General features: G+C 44.4%; 2 protein-coding genes across 3 annotated transcripts in view; one reads left to right on the top strand and one right to left on the bottom strand.

The window, feature by feature from the left end:
* Window positions 1-8,471, top strand: part of UBXN11 (UBX domain protein 11) — a 31,507-nt gene extending 23,036 nt beyond the window's left edge. For both annotated transcript variants that reach the window (XM_039334202.1, XM_039334201.1), the window contains 5 exons: window positions 1,682-1,802; window positions 4,256-4,359; window positions 4,605-4,675; window positions 5,790-5,936; window positions 7,129-8,471. In XM_039334202.1, coding sequence (XP_039190136.1) covers window positions 1,682-1,802; window positions 4,256-4,359; window positions 4,605-4,675; window positions 5,790-5,936; window positions 7,129-7,282 — 597 coding nt within the window. In that variant the 3' untranslated portion in view covers window positions 7,283-8,471. The remainder of the gene's footprint in view (window positions 1-1,681; window positions 1,803-4,255; window positions 4,360-4,604; window positions 4,676-5,789; window positions 5,937-7,128) is intronic.
* Window positions 8,472-10,542: 2,071 nt separating this feature from the next.
* On the bottom strand, window positions 10,543-16,030 carry LOC120304073 (SH3 domain-binding glutamic acid-rich-like protein 3). Its single transcript, XM_039334200.1, has 3 exons — window positions 15,864-16,030; window positions 14,831-14,998; window positions 10,543-11,597 (listed from the first exon to the last, which is right to left on the bottom strand). Exons 1-3 carry the CDS (start codon window positions 15,909-15,911, stop codon window positions 11,532-11,534), a joined length of 282 nt encoding a protein of 93 aa, XP_039190134.1. The 5' UTR covers window positions 15,912-16,030; the 3' UTR covers window positions 10,543-11,531.
* Between the last annotated feature and the right edge of the window lie 149 nt (window positions 16,031-16,179).

Raw genomic sequence — 16,179 nt, 5'->3', positions numbered from 1 at the left:
ATCCCCAGCAGCTTGCGCCTGTCTACAACAGCAAAGGGACACAGGGCAGAAGACATCCTGCAGCCGAGGAGGCTCCACACACATTTTCACTGCTCAGGTGGCCCCGAGGACACAGAAAGACCTCCAAGTGGCCTCAATGACTCTCTAAAACAGACATGTCAAACACAAGGCCCGGCGGCCGGATGCAGCCTGCGAAGTGGTTTCATGTGGCCCATGAAGCCATCCTGGAAACAGTGAGGGAACGGCCCCCGCTGCCTTGGCCCTGGCCCAGGCCAGCCAGAAGCCAATGTACAATTTTGTGGTGACCATCTATGCTGAAACACATTCAGTCTTAGCTCCACAAGGCTGTCTGGAAACGGCTTGGTGCCGCAGGTGCTTGAGGGCCAGGCTGGGCGTTTGAACTCTGCTGCCCAGGGCTCCGGGCAGCCCGTGCCACCATCCATCCCACCCCGCATGGCCTGAGAGGAACACCCTTGATACGAATGATGTAGAGCTGGCTATGCCGACCCAGTAGGCCACACCCATTATCCATGCCCACCCAGTAGGCCACACTCACCTTGGCCATACCCACCCACCCCCCGAGGGCAACCGCAGTGCTGATGCAGCCCTCAATGAAATTGAGTTTGACACCCCTGCTCTAAAAAGAGTGCAAATGACCAGCTGTCTGTAAGGAATACAAATCCTTCCATTGCCCACCATCCAGTCCGTGCTGAAGAAGCTTCTTGGATGAGAAGCGAAACATCTTCAAAGAAAAAGAAAAACAAGAAAGTACAATTATCTACTGAAAAAGCACCTTTGGGACAAACATGACGCGGATGACTGAGAATCTCCATAGACATTGACTGCGTGAGTCACTTAACAATCATGGCAAGAAAGGGTATGAAATCAGCTCTGACTCAATTAACCTTTTTGCTTAGCAATGGAAATTCGGGTTCCAACTGTGGTCATAAGTTGAGGATTAGCTGCATGGTACATGATATAATTTGATTGTGGCATCACTGCTGCAAATGCCTGTCAGATAGTTTACTCATTTACGAAATGAAACTTTTCTCTATTCATAACGTCTGGAATATATTCATCCTTTCCCCCTAAAAGAAATGAAAAAAGATAATGTTCTCTCCACCGTAGCTGAAAAATGTAGGTGACCTGTCATTTTGTATTGATTATGTTGATTTTATCAGGCTTTGGGGTTGTGTTAAGATTAGTGAAAGAAAACAGAGTTAAGAAATTGAACTTCGAATCAGTCCTCTCTACCAGTTTCCATTACAGCAATCACAGCATTCATTTCCAAACATCTGACGAGAAATCAGATGTTTTTTCATTATCTGAGCATCTTGATTATTATCAGACATCTGCCATCGTTGGCTTCTAACACTTCTTAAAGTAGTTCTGTAACTTCCTTTCGAAGACCAACACAATTATTGTGCCATAATGTTCAGTTCATTATGTGTAAGGCAATTTAACTTAGATGGTTTCCTGTAATGGGGTATTATCAGGTAGGCTTACGTTTCTGGTGCCTGAAATGTGGTATTTCCTTTGAATTGTGACAGAAGGAAGCAGAGGTTGTTTCCATAGTATTTGTTGTTGCTACTAACACTCAATTTCATCTACTTCTCAATCTAACAGTGACCTCTGGAGTCTGGAATCAGAGTAATTAACAGCACTGGGATTTATTCAACAGGTCACCGACAAGAGAGATGTCTTCTTTCGGGAAAGGAAGCTGCCAGGGTATTTTCCTGGCTTTGGCCAGGCTGTTGGGCGTTCCAAACCAAGTGGCATAAAGGAGACAAGTGAAATCTCAGGTGATGGTTGCTTGGTTTTTATTCAAATTTATCAGCCACCCAACTCCAGTGGTTATAACTGTTTACTGCAGATTCATTCGGAGTTCAGCAAATCCAAAACTGTGGTTTGAGTTTGGTGCTGCAAATACCTATTTTATTAGTTGGTTCTGCTATTCAAGCTTGTCCTGACCTTCCCAGCTGTTGTGCCCTGCAGTTGTGTATGGGATTGCAACTCCCATTAATTCCCAGATGCCAACACATCTGGACAGAGAGAGAGTCCCAAAGGTTGTCCTGCCCTCTGCATAGAACCTTTTTTATTTTATGCTTAGAGCTTAAACTGGTTGTATCCAGATAATAGCATACTAATTGTAACTTGGATATCTCTCATTCATCAGATAAATACTGAGTTAAGGCACTGTTGAAAATGTCCATTTACAGTAGATGCTTTTGTTTGTGCAAAAAGCTACAATAATCAGACATAAGGAAGGCTGAAAAAGAATGTGCAATAGTTATAGATAATATTGAGTAAAAGTTTGACCACAGGACCACTGGAGTCCCCTTTTGTGCTAAAAATCTATGTTTCTGTATTAGACATATATCACAATTTTTTTCAGGAACTCAAGCTACCATGTATAGCGCTCCCTCCTATTTCTCATATGATTGTGGGTGGTTTTAATACAGTGGTGGTGAACCTATGGCACATGTGCCAGAGGGGGCACTCGGAGCCCTCTCTGTGGGCATGTGTGCCTCACTCTTTGGTTAAGTTTTCGCAGGAAAAAGCCATTTCTCAAGCCCCTTCCTAGCCAAAACAAGCCTCCGGAGCAAGCATGCTGTTTTCAGCTTTGAATTATATGAGATCTGACACCAGAAACAGACTAACAGATGACCTGAGTGCTGCATGTGTTGCTCTCAAACTTACAAAATATAAGCCAAGGTTAGGCAAATTATCAGCATGCATACAACAGCAGAAATCACATTAATTGTTCAAAAGCATGCCAAATGGAAACTTTTACCTTTCAGTAAAAAGTTGTTGGTATCATTGAAAGCTTTGTTATTGTGTTTTTCTTTTAAGACAAAAGATGTTAATGTATGAGTTGTTTTTTCTGAACTAAAACCTCAGTATTCAGATTAAATTGCCATGTTTGCACTTTGCGATAATTAAGTGGGGTTTTGGGTTGCAGTTTGGGCACTCGGTCTCTAAAAGGTTCTCCATCACTGTTTTAATACAACTATACAGGTAGTCCTCAACTTACAACAGTTCATTTAGTGCCCCTTTGAATTACAACACTACTGAAAAAAGTGACTTATGACTGTTTTCACATTTACAACCGTTGCAGCATCCCCAGGGTCATGTGATCAAAATTCAGACATGTGGCAACTGGTTCATACTTATGATAATTGCTGTGTCCCGGGGTCATGTGATTCCCTTTTGCAACCTTCTGATAAGCTAAGCCAGATTCACTTAACCATGTTACTAACTTAAAAGCTGCAGCGATTCACTTAACAACTGTGGCAAGAAAGGTCGTAAAATGGGGCAACATTCACTTAAATGTTTCACTTAGCAACGGAAATTTTGGGCTCAATTGTGGTTGCAAGTTGAGGACTTACCTGTACCCCTGAAAAGAAGCCTACAGATACAATTTAAGTTAATTAAAATGAAATCTCAGCATGGCTGTGTCATTGTCCACATACCCCATAAAGCAGGGCTTTTCAACCTTTTCACCCATTGTACCACTACTACATCCGAGTACCACCAGTCGCCTAGCAAGGCGTCAAAAACTTGATGACCAAAAAAAAAGGAAAAAAGTAATGAAGTACAGATAGTCCTCGACTTACAACAGTTCGCTTAGTGACTGTTTGAAGTTACAATGGCACTGAAAAAAGTGCTCCCCAAGACACAGCCGAGCAAGACACCTGCCTGCCCACCCAGTGGTGCTCTTCCTCCTGTCCGAGGTTTTCATTGTTGTGAGCATTTCTGTTGAGGATTGGCAGCGGGGGTGGGGTGGGGGGTGTTTGGTTTTATTCCCCCTGTCTGCTGGGTGGTTGCAGCAAGTTTTGGTCACTTCACATGACCCTGGGACACTGTGACCGTCATAAATATGAATCAGTTGCCAAGCATCTGAATGTAAATTACAAGACCCTGGAGATGCTGCAACATTCCAGCTGATCGGTGCTTCTTCTGGGCTTAGCAGAAGCGCCAGGATCAGCGCCGAGCTTCAGCTGGAGCCTGGCACTGATCCTGGCACTTCCACTGAGCCCTGACAGCCCCAAAGAAGCGCTGATCCTGGCACTTCCGCTGAGCCAGGCTTGTGTGGTGCTGCCACCGGTTCAACTCATTCCCCTCCCCCCTATCACTTTTCTAGGATGGTTGCGTACCACCTGCCAGGTGCCAATGTACCACAGGTGGTACCCATACCACTGGTTGAAAAGCCTTGCCATAAAGCATCTGCTTGTGAAATCCTATCTTTTGGCAGGTCCTAAACTCACCATGGAACAATTTTTGAACAAACTTCCGAAGTCATTGGTTCGAGATGGGCAAGTAATAGATATCCGGGAAGATCTTAAAAAGACCCTTCAGGTAAGGGTCTAATTTTGTATCCCCCTCTTTGAAGCGCCAAAGAAAGAAATGTAACCGAGATCTCAAAAAGCTATTTTAGAATGATTACCAAGCTTTCTTGTTCTTTTCTAAATAGCACTAGTTAAGAAAGCGTCCTTTCTTTTTGATCTTTAAATGTGTGGGCTGGAGGAGCAGAAGGGCATCGTCTGACTTAATGTCTCTTAGGGCATTCAAACATTGGCCTACATTTCCCTCTTTGCTTCCAGGGCCTGGATGGAGCACAAAGCCATGAAGTGGTTTTGGTGGAGACGCCCAGCCTTACAGCACTGAGGAAGAGGTAAACAAGCCTCCAGAATCCTCGCTGATGCTTTTCCTCCGAGTATGTCTCGTTATGGCAGAAATCCAAACCTGGAGTGAGCAAGAGTAAAACTAGGAACACCTTTTAGCCTTGTTTTGAGGTGGAATCATAGGCGATGAAGCACATACCTTACATGTAGAACCCTCTTAGATAGGATTCTGCCATCTGCATTAACATTGGATGAAATAGATGATGGAGAAGTCCTTTTGCTTGAGACCGTGGAAGGTGTTGATAGTAAATGTAGATAAAATGGACTTAAATGGATCAGTTTGGAAGTCTGAACTCGTCCCCTGCATATCCCAGATTTTATAAGAACATAAATCTTGCGTGAAGTTACCAAAATCTTTTTGTGTGTGTGTGAAAAAAGAAATGTTAATTTTGGGTTTTTTTCTTCCGTTTTTTGTGCATCATCCTCTATTATTTTCAGAGAACAGCTTGTATCAATCAATCAATCCAACAAACACATCTGAAAGAATTGGGGGCACTTTTAAGAAAGCTTGACTCCTTTTCAGTTTGAGGTGTTAGTGTGCCAGCCTCAGTATATCTTCCATTTCCATTCTAATCCGATTATGCACCTAACTCAGGGGTAGGCAACCTTGGCTCTTTTATGACTCGTAGACTTCAACTCCCAGAATTCCTGAGCCAGCAAAGCTGGCTCAGGAATTCTGGGAGTTGAAGTCTATGAGTCATAAAAGAGCCAAGGTTGCCTACCCCTGACCTAACTGCTCCAGAGAAGCTGAGTCTCCCATATTTTATAATTTAGTGGCCATTCCCACCCAAGTCACGTGCAGGCCCCCATTTTTCTCGAGACTCCTTTGCATGCTGGAGTGATGGATTATGGATGTTAAGTTTTTGTGTGGCAGAAACAAAACCAGCACAAGCTAAATAAAGAAAATTATATAGTAATCTTCCTCAGTCCATGTGTATTGGGATTGTAGCATGACTAAAATCTCTGCTTTCTGGGAATGGTAGATCCAATAGCACAGGCTGCATTTTTTTAAAAAAGGGTGACCACACCTACCAGTGTGCCTGGGTTATTCTGCCCTCCTTAAAGAAGCCATGGTTTCCATCACCATCTCCCTTTAACTCCTAGACTGGAAGGCAAGCAGAAAACAGAAGGGCCTGGCACCAACATTTCCACTCTTCGGATAAAATCAGAGGACGGAGAGAAGACATACATTGTCAAAATGTCATTCACAGAGACTATTGGACACTTGCGCCAACACCTTGCTCAGAACAGGTAGGACAAATGATTCCAGGGAAATTTGAGGATGGTAATTGTGGCAAACAACGGTTTGCACTGAAAAATGAGCTCTGTCTGTAAACTTCCTTCCCAAATGTCTTTTCTACAAAAAAAAAAAGATGCATTTTTTTTCTGAAACTGGGCTACCGGAACAGCAGTTCTCCAAAAGACAGAGGTATTACTTGAAATTTGGCATGCAGGAGAAAAGTAATATCAAAAAGGATTTTATTGATCTGATAATATTTTCCTTTCAGATTGATTTAAGAGATACCAATAAATCTGGAATATAGATAGTCCTTGACTTACAACCATTCATTTAGTGACAGTTCAAAGTTATGGCACTGAAAAAAGTAACTTAACGACCGCTTTTTACACTTACGACAGTTGCACATCCCCACGAATCATGTGATCAAAACTCAGGTGCTTGGCAGCTAATATGCGTTTGTGACAGTTGTCTTGGGGTCATATGATCACATTCCCTGTCAGCTTCTGACAAGCCAAGTCAATGGGGGAAGCCAGATCTAATTTAGTTAACCGCTGCAATGATTCGTTTAACGACTGTAGCAAAAAGGTCATAAAATAGGGCAAAACTCTTAACAACTGTCTGGCTTAGTAATGGAAATTAGGAGCTTAGTTGTGATTGCAAGTTGAGGACCACTTATAACTGATTTTTTAAATAAAAGTAATAAAATAAAAGTTAAAAAAAGTAAAAAAAACCCATCTGTAATCATTTAAATCAGTGGTTCTCAACCTTTTTAATGCCGCGACCCCCAACCGGTCGTAAGTCGAGGACTACTCAACCAGTCGTAAGTCGAGGACTATTCAACTGGTGCAGCACCGTTTGCAGAATGGGACTTTTGGTGGGCTCAGCAGGGCAGAGACAGCCTGGACAATTCCTATTGGCTTTTGAAAGCCAATAGAATTAGACTCTATTCAAGAGAGCCTATTCTATTGGCTTTCCTAAGCCAATAGAATAAAAGGGAGTAGCACAGCTAAGGAAAAGGGGAAAAAAATGGCGGACTGCGTTGTTTGACGACCCCCGTGAAATGGTCGTTCGACCCCAAATGGGGTCCCGACCCACAGGTTGAGAACCACTGACTTAAATCCAAATTCAGAAAGGTCACTGGATTGGAAAAGTTGGACGGTGTAAAGTGAGTCTGTTTACAAAGCTGGTTCTACTCTCTTCTAGGGGTGAAGCAGTGGAGCCTTACGAGATCCTCAGCACGTTTCCCCTTCGGGTGTATAACAACGAAGCTGTGAGCCTTGAGGAATGTGGGCTGGTCCCCAACGCATTCCTTCTTCTGAGGAAAAAACTCCCTCCCGCCAAAGCAGGAGAGGAATAACTGCAATGGTTCCCAGTAGACTTGGCTGCCGTCCAGCTAGGACGTTGTGTGCCTTCTTCTGCTTCTCCAAGGTAGCTGCTCGGATACGGGCCAAAGATCTAACTGTGTAAGAGCAGCTCCAGGATGGAAACAAGTAATACTTGTGGTTCCAGCCACACAGGTTAGAACTAGCCACTGTATTCCCTCCCACTCCCGTCCCCCAAGTAAACAAGCCAGGGCAAACTAAATGAATGTTGGATGGCTTAGATATTGGCAACATTACACTAAGTGGACTTCAACTCCCAGAATTCCCCAGCCAGCCACAGAGCTTTATGCAACACTTTATTTCCTACCCTAACGGAGGTAAAGACTTTAGCCTTACGTGTCTCATTCTACCCAACCCGAAAGGAACTAAAATAAATTAGCTTTTATTACCATTCGTTTAGGAACGTCAGACTATTTCGGCAAGAAAAACGGTGGAGTAGTCAATGCCAGCTGGCAACTTCTTGAGCATTGTAAAGCTTTTGTAAAACACAATACCCATTTGGGGCCTGCTACTCCCCCCCCCCAGCAAGATATAGCACCATTTCCTTTGTACTCCAACTTTGTAAATCATAAGCAGGAAAGGTGGACATTTCTGGATCATCAAAGGAGACGGGGCAGGAGAGAGAGAGAGAGCTTTCTCTCTGTGAGCAGATTTAATGTATGGAGCAGACAAGTACCCAAAGCAAAGGAGGACCAGAGTGGTCCAGCTATCTTTTTCTGGAAGAGCTGTGGCTGCAAGGGCTAACTGTGAGCTTTCCTCAGTTGTGTCTCTCTGGATGTCACAAATTCAGCTCCCAGCTGCCCTCTACTCCATTATCTTTTGGTTCTTCCCGCTGGGAGATTATGAGAAGTCAGCATTCTGAATAGGAGTTGAGTGGGAGTGACCGAGTGCAATAATGCATCCAGTTCCAGCCAACTTCCTTCTCATTGTTTGTCTTCTTTCAGCAGAAAGTGCTTTATTATGACTTACCTAAGCCTTTTATTACTCATTGTGGCTATTATGTAACACGAAGTACCCAGAGTTTGTTAATTTATGTTCTAAAGTAAGCTTATTTCTTACTGTTGTCACTAGTTTTGTACCCACTGAGTCCCATTTTTTGAACGGGTTAATTTACCTGTCCCTTTGTCTTGTCTGTTTGGATAAAGACTTGAAGTATTAAGCAAACGACACCTTCTGAGTCTTTGTAGACGTTTGAAAGAAGGCAGGCTGGATTTCTTCAGCATCCAAGTATTCTGTTGATGCCCAGTCTTTCCTCCCTTGGGGTTCGGACCTTACAGACTTATATCAGGATAGGGGTTGAATTATGCATTAAATTCCCCTCCTTGTAGCTGCAGTTCCTTTCATGCAGAAAACTAGATGAGCAAATAGAAAGCTTTAATAATTAAAAGCACCTTTTGCCAGCAACAGCATCTATAGTGGTATGGTTTTATATAAGCCCAGGTGCTCTATGTGCAAGGCCTTTCTGACCAGGAAGAATATCTTAAAACATTTACCACTCTTCCTAAGCCTGTCACAAAGTTGCAGACATGTATTCATTACACAAAAGATATGCTGGATGCTTTTCCTCAACTTTAAAAATCAGTTTTGGTGCTACTAAACCAGTTATTTCAGCAACTTACTTTTGCTATCGTAACTGCATTCTACACACATAAGATGCTTGCAGTCAACTCAGGTGGTATCTTCACTTAAAGAGCAGTGGGGTGGACAAATGCTTCATTGTCATGAGAATACATCTCTAAAATTGCCTACCACCATGGATCCAGAAAATTTGACAAATTGTGGTAGCCATTAGGGCTATTGATTTGGGGCTGAGAGCTGCCGTGTGGATGTCATCTGGATTTTTACAGAACAGATGTGATAAGCCTAATATTCAATTGAGGGTGAAGCTTTAGAATCTGTAAAAATCTAATGCCAGAGCAAGTATATTGCCATTGTTCCCAGTTGCAATCCGCCCCCCCCCCCAAGTAAATTGGCTTCTGGTGTCCAAGGCCCATGCCGATCTCCTGATGTTTAAAAACAGTGATGCTGGATTTTCACCAGGATTTTTAGAAAGTATTCTGTGTGATGCTGTTTGGACCATAAACACTCCAAATATTCCCATTGGACAATGCCCTCATTAATACAGCATGCTCAGCCAAAATTTGCTCAACCATGGTATTCTGAATAACTGTTAATTGATTGAATTTACATAACAAGCCAAGCCCAATATGATTTAAATTTTTGGTTTTGCATGTTGTATTCAGATGTGTTTCTCCCCCCCCCCTCCTTTCTCTACTTGAACAATAGACTCATTCTCCAAATGTTTATCTGTATGTAACCAAAGCAGTGCTGTGTGCGTACAAGAGGGAAATTGTAGTAAGCCAATTTAACCATAGTCCAACTGAGCTTCCCACCTACACTTAGTGTGGGTGGGGAAAAAAATGAATACTGTAACATGTACTCTTCGATGAACGAGGGAACTCTTTTTGGCAACTTATACAATTGTGAAGTGCAACAGCAGCTGATGTTTTTATATTTACTAGCTCTTCCTCTCTAGGAGGCAAAGAGAATGATGGTGATTGGTCCTTAAAGCAAGAGGGCAGGATGCATTAAGAAATTCTTGTCCCTTTTGCATTATTTTCACTAAAAGCCAACCTCGCACGTTGCCTCATATTTCAGTACTAGAGAAATGTGAAAAGTCTCTTTTCTGGGAACAAAACTGGCCACTGAACCCTAGACACAGGGGACAATTTTCACAACACAAAACAGTGCAATGATTTAGTGCAGTGTTTCTCAACCTTGACAATTTTAAGGCATGTGGACTTCAACTCCCAGAATTCCACAGCCAGCAATGCTGGCTGTGGAATTCTGGGAGTTGAAGTCCACATGCCTTAAAATTGTCAAGGTTGAGAAACACTGATTTAGTCTTACATTCCACATCTCTTGCCCATAAAGACTGCAAAAAGCCCAAACACTGCCAAACACTAAATCCTGTTTCAGATACATATTGCTGTAGGAGGCAGTTGCACCAAACGCTTCGTTATATTTCTGTCACTCTTCTGACAACATTCTGCATTTTTTTTCTAAAACACTCCCACACACCCAATATTGCCCAAGTATAACAATGGACGTAATTGAATTGCTAAGAGTTAGAAAACAGATTTCCAAATAAATGAACAGAGTGGCATCCAATTTCTGTGTACAACCAGACCGTGTTTTTTTTTTCTTAAAAAAAAAAAGCACAGAACCACTGTGATGGAGGTTTTTAGCAATATTTAATGGCATCTTAACAAAAACATGGCTGTTTATAAATTTTGCTTTCAGAAATAATAAAAAAAAAGAAAAGAAAGAAAATGCACTTGGTCCAAGTTTGCAAAAAGCCAGTTCCAAGAAAGGGGAAGCATGAAACAGCTGAGGCCAGAATAGAGTGGAAATTACTTTCCCCTCTTGGGGAAGCAGGAAAGAGTTTTCCATTGCCAGTTGGAACATAAGGAAAAAAGCACTAATGGACTCGGAGGAATGTTCTCGCCACCCCCTCAAAAACCACTTTAAGAAAGGCTGAGCTACATCACCATGTTTTAAGAGAGATACATACACATGCTCACCCCACTAACCACTGGCAGAGAAGGCAACAGGAGCACTTTTTGCATTGCTAGACACGAGTAATCTCACTAAGAGCAGATATCTGCTGTTCTCTTTCCTGGGTTAGAATGAAAGAGGAAGTACAGCAGGGGTTCTCAACCTTGGCAACTTTAAGACTTGTGGACTTCAACTCCCAGAATTCCTCAGCCAGCAAAGCTGGCTGAGGAATTCTGGGAATTGAAGTCCACAAGTCTTAAAGTTGCCAAGGTTGAGAACCCCTGAACTACAGGAACTGACATTTTGCACATTGAAGGACGTATGGTGATAAGAAGCAACCAGCTCTTCCCTTTTAATACTAAGGGCCGTCTGAGCTTGAAAAAGAAAAGGGGGAACAGAAAAGTAGGGGAAAGCTCTGCTTTCCAAGGTCCTTAATTAGAAGATTAACATCAGTCTACCGCCATAGGCAGGAGGAGACAGGCCCAGCTACATTCAAAGGAACCAGCCGGTTTTTGGAGACCACAGTGAAAGAGGAAACGCAATTCAGAGGCAGTTGGAGAAGAGGTTGGTCGCACAGAGCTGACAATCACTTAGGAGGTGATCCATCTGGAATGCAGAATTTCCAAATCCTGGATGGTTGTCATGTGGGGCAGGGAAGAAGCAAGCTCAGGCTAACTTCAGGAATTCCTGCAGGGTGTTCTGTTCGACCGCTTCCACAAACAGTTCGTAGTCCTATAAGGTGGGAGAAAAATAAACTAAAAAAAAAAATAGGGACAGATGCAGTGAAAGGCTAAGAATGTCTTAGCGTCGAACCAAAAACTGCCTCTGGAGCCAAACAAGGAGCACAGCCCTCATTACAGAAGGCTCAAAGCTCAGCTAAAGACCTGTTCTTGTGCATCAAAACTGTTTATATAGCCCTTTCCCTTTGTAATCCTCTCCAGATACTTATTTTCACTTAACAACTGAGAGGTTAATCACAAGTCAAAAGTAACGTTTCAGGTAACACAAATATTACTTACATTGCTTAAGTACAGTTGATGCTATTGCCCCCATGTATTTCTTCCCCTTCTATCTTATGAAAACCACGATTTGATGGAAACATCTGCAGAATCCCTAGGACAGTGATGGCGAACCTTTTAGAGACCGAGTGCCCAAACTGCAACCCAAAACCCACTTATGCATCGTCGGGTGCCGGGTGGGTGTGGCCAAGTGGGTGGGTGTGGCTGTGGTGGTAACGGCAGACTGGGTGGGACTAAAAAGTTCAATCAATTCCAACTTTGCAAGATCTTTTTTTTCCCTGTGAGAAGTTGAAATTGACTGATTGAACCCTTTTTTTTTGCACACGGTGGCGGATGCCTAAAGTGAAAAGGTTTTATAAAACTCAGCTGAAGGCCTAGGACTGGGATGATGGCGCATGTGCCCACAGAGAGGGCTCTGAGTGCCGCCTCTGGCACCCGTGCCATAGGTTCGCCACCACTGTCCTAGGAGAAACACCTGAAACCTTCAACTAAATGGCTTGTTGGCCTTCTTGCTCAGACATCAGCCTGGGTGTGTATCCAGTAACAACTACTGTGAAAGCCACGAATGTCTTATATGTTCTCTGCTGTCTTCCTTTCATAGCTGTTCTGTCTGATACAAACAGAGACACTCCCCACTATGAACTATACCCAGGATGTGGCCCAAGTATCAGGGACAGGCCTGTATCTTTCAGCATTAATAGAGTCTGTAAATACTAGGCAATGTCTGAAAAATCCTTCCCCCCCCATAGAACAAGGCCAGCAATCACTCTGATATGACGGCACTTTCACAAATGACAGTAAATGCTTTTTAACCTGCAATATGTCACTTGTCAGTATAAAGTGTCATCAAATTAAGGCACAGAATTAGAGATTTTTAGAGATACTTTCAGGTAAAGTAGAGTATCCTTAAGCCCACAGGGCTGCTTACTTCTGCAAACGTCCTTTTGACTTTGTCAGGAAACGGCTGAAGAGCATAACACAATTTAGACTGGAGTCAATATTCATTTTCCTCTCGATGAGATGCATCACTAGAGTCTATTAATATTTCCTCCTGCTGTCAGCAAGCCAAATGACTCTTCATCGCCCTTACATTAATTATTCATTTTATATTCTGAGACATTTTGTAATAAGCACCTAAAAGGGTATGGAAATATATAGAAAGAAGTGGGATTTTCCCTCCCTGTCTTAGCAAGATTCCCTGTCTAGTTTCATGCCAAGCCCAGCAAGATTACAGTTTTTCTTTAACTTCCTCAAGGGCCTTTCGCTGTAGCAGGTGCTATTAAAAATGTTTGGAAATAGCAAGTGTTGCCCTACACTTCATATCTGAAAAAGGACTGTTGACAAAAAACCATTTAAACATTTGCTGGAGGTGCCTAAATCTCCAGATGCAGAACCCCTCCAGATGTTGATGAACTACAACTCCTAGCAGCCCCACCAGCATGGCCAATACTGAGGGATGCTGGGAGTTGTAACTTAGCAATTTTTAGAAGGATAGACGGCTCCTTTCACCATTCTAAATAATACAAATTGATACGGTCATACTACACATAAGGAGTTGTTACTCTGAGCTACTTCATGCACAGCTCTTGTCATGCAGGCCATTCATTCATTAGCATTAATGTTGAAATCTTGGCCTAGTCACAAAATGAGGCCACCAGAGCCAATATTCCATCATATGATTGTAGACTAGCTTCTATGTAAAACTACAAGTTAATGATTAAAAGCCAGAATTTCCAGCTGGCTTAGCCAAGAGTCTTGCTGACTAGGAATTCTGGTTAATACAAGGCCAATATGCATGGAGAGTACAGCAAGAAGGGCAACATTAATTCAGGCCAACAGAACTGAACGAAGTCCAGGTTAAAAGCAAAAGAAGCAATGAAGCCAAGAAATGAACAATTAATGTAAAACAATTGTGAGAGACGCCAGATGGCAGCACTTAGACAAACTTGGCTGATCTTTACAAAGGGAAAAAAAATTGATGAAGCAGGGATGGGCATTATATTCACCAGGAAATTCAAGACTGGGAAGTTAAAAACGAAACACACCCTGGAAAAAAAGCTAATGGCACTGGCAAACCACAGCCGTATTGTAGCCAAATCCATGGATACTCCCATGCCAGGAGATTGAGACTGACTCAAAGACACATTGACCACAATCATGACTGGTCCTTTATCCACCTCCAATTTTTTTTATGCCCTTGTTAAATCTTGGACTATACCAGTGGTTCTCAACCTTTTTAGTGCCGCGACCCCCAACCGGTCGTAAGTCGAGGACTACTCAACCGGTCGTAAGTTGAGGACTACTCAACTGGTGCAGCACCGTTTGCAGAATGGGACTTTTGGCGGGCTCAGCAGGGCAGAGACAGCCTGGACAATTCCTATTGGCTTTTGAAAGCCAATAGAATTAGACTCTATTCAAGAGAGTCTATTCTATTGGCTTTCAAAAGCCAATAGAATAAAAGGGAGTAGCACAGCTAAGGAAAAGGGGGAAAAAATGGCGGACTGCGTTGTTTGGCGACCCCCGTGAAATGGTCGCTCGACCCCAAATGGGGTCCCGACCCACAGGTTGAGAACCACTGGTCTATACATTTAGGTCAATTAAACATCTTTAAACATTTATTTCAAAGTACATTTACTTTGAGCTAAACATGAAACCATTTTGTTGTGGAGGTAGTAGTGGGCACCTGTGTGTGTGTGTGTGTGTGTGTGTGTGTGTATGCCTTTGAGTCAGTTTTGACTCCTGGCGACTGCCTGGACAAGTCCGCAGTTTTGTTGGCATTAACACAAAGGCACAGTGAATAGCCACACGGACCAGGATGCATTCAAGTGGCTCGTTCTTAATGAGATGCGAAACATTAAAGTTGCTCCTGCTGCCCCAGGGAAAACTTTCCCAAACTGTAATGTAAAATACAGCACCGGTTACCACCCCGTGCCAGGGGCCACTCACCCCGCAGTAGTGGTCCCCGTTGAAAATCTGGGGAGGAATGGCTTTGGGGTTGCCTGACTTGGTCCTCATTTCTTCCCGAAGGGCATTGTCTTGGGAGATATCCACCAGGTTGTACTTGACATTCTTTCCATCCAAGATCCTGGTCACTTCACTCTGCTGGGATTTGATCTGTGGGGCACACATGCCAGGGGGGGAAAAGGAAGAGAAAAGGGGAAGAGGGCGAATCGTCCTGCACTGTGACATGAAGAGAAGGCAACTGATCCCACACATCAAGGCAACTGCAACACTAAGAACCAGAGGCAGCCTACTTCCAGCGAGTGAATCCAATCCTAGCTAAAGAGAGGCAGATTCCTCCACTAGAGATCAAGGAGATGGCAGGCCCCCAACAGAGGCAAGGAAGACCCCATGCCTCGGGAGTCCTGGGGGGGGGGTGGAGAAAGAGCCTTTGGTAAAGGAAGACCCTCCCTCCCCTTTGTCACAGGGTTGGAGTTCTTCCCGTTCAGCTTTTCCTCAAATTGCTCAAGTGTCTCCACTGGCGTGGGCGGGAATTTGGAACCGAGAAGGAGGGCTCCCCCTTACACTTGAGGAAGAGCCAGGGGTCCACCCTCGCGAGGAGCCTAAAGGGAAGAGCAGCCCGTCTGAAGCCAAGGGGAAAGATGGATAGCCCGTCCTCCAGATGTTCTGGCTGGAGCAGGGGTAGGCAACCTTGGCTCTTTTATGACTCGTGGACTTCAACTCCCAGCATTCCTGAGCCAGCATAGCTGGCTCAGGAATGCTGGGAGTTGAAGTCCACGAGTCATAAAAGAGCCAAGGTTGCCTACCCCTGGGCTGGAGGATGAAGAGACCAGCACATCTGGAAGACCTGGCTGGCGGGAGGCGAGAGCAGGACCGTTCGGGGCGGAGGGCGCAGGCAGCCGCCACTGGAGGAAGGGGACGAAGGGGGGGAGAAGACCCCACCCCCGCAGGCAGCGCATACTGCAAAGGGGCGGCATCGATTTCTTGCACGGGCGGGGGGCGGCTGCGCCGGGCTTACCTCCCGAGAGCCGGTCACCGAAGTGCTGTAGATGGTGAGACAGGCCATGGCGCTCGTCGCTTCCAGCCGCTCCCTCTCGCTGGGCTGCCCGGTAGGCGGACGGGTGGATGGAAGGAAGGGGAAGGAAGCGAAGCGCTGGGCAGGGCTCCGCTGCCTCCCGAAGGCCAGCCGGCACGTGATGGCAGCCCGACCAATGGGGCGAGCGGCCGCGAGCATGCGGAACAGGCGGCGCGCCAGGCTCGGCTCCGCTCGACTCTCCTCAGCCGGCTGAGCTGCGGTCCGAGGCGGCCGCCGGAGGGCTCCCGAAAGGTGCAGA

This window comes from Crotalus tigris, unplaced genomic scaffold (assembly GCF_016545835.1).
Source record: "Crotalus tigris isolate CLP2741 ecotype Arizona unplaced genomic scaffold, ASM1654583v1 scf7180000017628.32516253702:7417878, whole genome shotgun sequence".
NCBI classification, from domain to species: Eukaryota; Metazoa; Chordata; class Lepidosauria; order Squamata; family Viperidae; genus Crotalus; species Crotalus tigris.
Note: the sequence above shows the minus strand (reverse complement) of the source record. Positions and strands in the feature narration are given on the sequence as shown.